This window comes from Astyanax mexicanus, chromosome 1, assembly GCF_023375975.1.
Source record: "Astyanax mexicanus isolate ESR-SI-001 chromosome 1, AstMex3_surface, whole genome shotgun sequence".
Taxonomy (NCBI): domain Eukaryota; kingdom Metazoa; phylum Chordata; class Actinopteri; order Characiformes; family Acestrorhamphidae; genus Astyanax; species Astyanax mexicanus.
In genome coordinates, this window is record NC_064408.1 from 104,449,387 (window position 1) to 104,452,984 (window position 3,598).

At 36.6% G+C, this 3,598-nt stretch overlaps 1 protein-coding gene across 1 annotated transcript; it reads left to right on the plus strand.

Annotated features, from left to right (window-relative positions):
• The first annotated feature begins 407 nt into the window (after positions 1-407).
• prlh2 (prolactin releasing hormone 2) lies at positions 408-3,598 on the plus strand. The gene is made up of 3 exons (XM_015608302.3): positions 408-543; positions 1,509-1,687; positions 3,155-3,598. The coding sequence occupies exons 2-3, from the start codon at positions 1,528-1,530 to the stop codon at positions 3,358-3,360; spliced, it is 366 nt and encodes a 121-aa protein (XP_015463788.3). The 5' UTR covers positions 408-543; positions 1,509-1,527; the 3' UTR covers positions 3,361-3,598.

Consider the following 3,598-nt stretch of genomic DNA (forward strand, 5'->3'; position numbering starts at 1 on the left):
AATGTGTTGGTTGATCTGAAACATTTGTGTCACTACATTGCACATTTGTCAAAATGGAGGAAACTGGAAAGCAGACAGCACAGCAAATAGATTTGCACCGTACTGGCAAAATGCTAAAAAGTGGACATGGATGTTACTTAAAGAAAATGTTGAGAATTGTTGAGGAGTGTTTGTCACTGACTCCCTGATGGAGTGCATGCGTGTTGTGTGCAACCCCCCCCCCCCTCCTCCCACTGTCTCCTCGGGTACGCCACCTAATTTCCTTGTGATGGCCAGAGGACGATGAAAGAGGATAAGAGTGGGAGGATGAGACGAAGAGTGAGAAGAAGAGGCAAGGGGGTGTGTGCGTGCAGATTTGTGCGTATGGGGTGGGTGGGTGGGTGGGGACGAGGGGCTGAGTGGTGGTACCACGGCCATCCAGTGACACAGATGAGCACAGATAGGCCCTATATAAACCTACTGCATCCGGCTGACTGAGTGAACGGACGCGGACTGAGCAGAGCGCGCCCCTCGCTTCCCAAGAGCAAGCTTCCACACATACAGGTGAGTCTACACCCAGGCTTTCTGGGACACGGTGGGGGTATACAACCTGTAGATTTATTTGCATATAAATGATAAATATACATAGACTGGGAAATGATTTAAATGATTAAACAGCCTAATGTAACTAATGTTATGACTGTATACTTAAGGAAAATGTCATATTTAAGAAAAGTTTTAATGAGGAAGCTGTTGCAGAATGGCTTTGACTCCATCGTCCTAAGATACTCTGTATAGATTTATTGTATTATAATATTGATATATTTTAAATATACAGTATATACAGAGAAATAAAACCATAAACCTTCTTAACTTTCCATGAACGTCAATGTAGAAATAGTTTATTTTAGGTAATTTTGGAGAATTTCTATTGGTCCATTTATCAGCAAATTTTGACACAGTGTCAAGGAGTTTGTATATTCAAATTATGTAGTTAAATAAAAAGGTATAATGTTAAGTTGTTGATAGCATACTCTTATTTTTATACTGTTACATGGGTAATGTTATACTTCTAATGTTATGTTACACTAATATAAAGCTAATGTTTTATAGTATAGTGCTAAATAGTTTTAATTTATTTAGTTGTATGATACAGTGTCACATAGATAATGTTATCTTAAATGGTAAAAAAAAAAGTTCAATAGTTTAGTTTATTATATATATATATATTCTATACTGTTATATGCTTACATGTATATCTGTAATGTTATACAGTTAATGTTATATTGTATACTGTTATGTAGCGGTCTGTTATACTATGACATATTTAATGGTATATACTTAATATATACCTTATTCAATCATACAAATATTTCACCAAAATAAATCAAGGGAAATGTTTGACTTACATACTGACTGTATTGATGTTATGGAAGTGTAGTAAATATGGCTACATAATAATTAATAACATACTCTATAAATACTCAATGTAATTTTTTTACTTCTTTGCTCTTTTTGTCCACCTGCAGCCCTGAACCCACATGTGCCATGCTGCCTGAGATGCTCGCCCTTGCGCTGCCCGGCTCACGCTCCCGGTGGAGCACTGTGGCCGTCATGGTGCTGCTCTTCCTCTCAGCCACTGCCATATGTGTGCACTGCACCACCGTAGAGCATGACCTGCATATCGTCCACAACGTGGATAACAGAAGTAAGCTGACGTTTTTTTTTGTACTTTTACTGTAAACAAATACGCCACAACCTCGAGTGTATTGTTTCTGAATGATTGTTTCTCAAACGTTTGCAGTGCAGTCACAGGTAAACATATTAATGTTCATACCTGAAATTGAATATGTACTCAGCTTAAGCACAGATCTGATGAGATCTAAAGAAACTGAATGAACAAAAAGTGAGAGTTAAATTATACTCAGTATTTTGGACTATATTGGACAATATTTTGTATATATGTGAACAAACTGCTACTGAATTAAAATGTGTAAATGATAATTAAACAAAAAAAATGGGTTCTGTTAGATGTTAACCCAAACAGTTACTACAGAAACGTTAAAATCACATTAGAATATGTCTTATTAAATGTGTAACAATAGTACAACCTGATTTGGAGCTATTATAAATAACTTTTCTTAAATAAAATAATCATTTTACCATCTCTGGTGTGGAGTTCATTTTAAATGTTTTAAGAGTTCGAATTTATTTCTGTGAATAAATAAAAAAGCACAGGAGTTTGTTCACAGCCAAAACTGTGACATCACCACAAAGCCTCGTTTCCACATGTAAAAAGGCCTACTATCTTAAATTCAGCCTAGGACTTGGAACGCAGTTTATATTAATAGTTAATAGTAATGGGAAAACACTTTTTTTGCCATAAATGGCTGTAAAATTCAGAAGAGTCCTTCTGAACTTTTTCCTCAGTAAAAATAAAAAGAAAGTCAGAAAATCTGATTTTAATTAGCTACGAGTTGTTTGGTGGGTTCAAAATGCGCTCTCTCTGTAGCACCACATCAAAATTGTTCTGGTACAAGTTGTAATATTAATGCCACAGTTTGATGACATTGTAGTACACTAAAACATATTCTAAACTAAGAGAAGTTTGGACTGTGCAAAAAAAGACAGAAAGTGTTATAAGTGCCATAATTTGCCTGCTTGTACACAAAATGTACATTTTAAAGCTTTATTTCAAGCAGACAATATAATATAATAAGCCAATAAATACAAAGCTTTTAGCAGCTAATAGTCATCTTCACGCAGATTGAGGTTGAGCTGTGAGTGCACAGCACTTATGACAGTCTTGGCTTAAATAGCTTGAAAGTGTTAAAATGACAAATATAAACTGTCAGCTGACCATATGCAGCTTCATTAATAAAAAACAAACAAACAAAAAACAATAATATTCATTTAACACTTTCAAAATTCACACAAATGTAGAGAAATGTAGAAAACATCAAGACACTGCTGGCCAGATTACATGTGTGATTTTCATATCCTCTACAGAGAACACACTTTTAAAGTCAACATATTCTAAAGCTTAAAAACTGCACTAAATATGATTTGATAAAAAGGAAGTGGGACATGAAATACTATGTTTTCCCCTATGAAAAACAACTCAATAGGTTTGTAAGACTTAAAAGTGAAAAGCATTATTTTTCTTTATCCACAGGTCCAGAGATTGACCCGTTCTGGTACGTGGGGCGTGGCGTGCGGCCGATTGGTCGTTTTGGGAAGCGGGAGAGTGCAGGAAGTGTGCAGCCTGTGCTCGGTTCTCTGGAACTGCTGCTCAGTGCACTCCGGAGTGAGGAGGGCGCACGAGGAGACAGGAGCACACACACTGGGCTCACGCACGATGATGACGATTGGCTACCGTGACCATGACCACGCCTGTTTTTTCATTTTTCATGTTTTCCTGCGATTTCCTGTGTTTGCTGCTGCTTGCCCTTTCATACCCTGTTTATTTCACTGACTGGAAATCAGTTCATCTTTCTGTACATATGAAAATGCAAACTATATTGATAAATAAATGGATAAACATTCAGATCTTCATTTTAACAATGCAGTGGAGTGTACAGATTTGTGATGAAGCACACAACCTTTACAAAGTCAGGGG

Bases quoted from the DNA above. Each gene is read 5' to 3' on its own strand.
- prlh2 (XM_015608302.3), top strand. From the start codon at position 1,528: ATGCTGCCTGAGATGCTCGCCCTTGCGCTGCCCGGCTCACGCTCCCGG. The intron at 1,688-3,154 runs GTAAGCTGACGT...CTTTATCCACAG, and splicing joins CCACAACGTGGATAACAGAA to GTCCAGAGATTGACCCGTTC.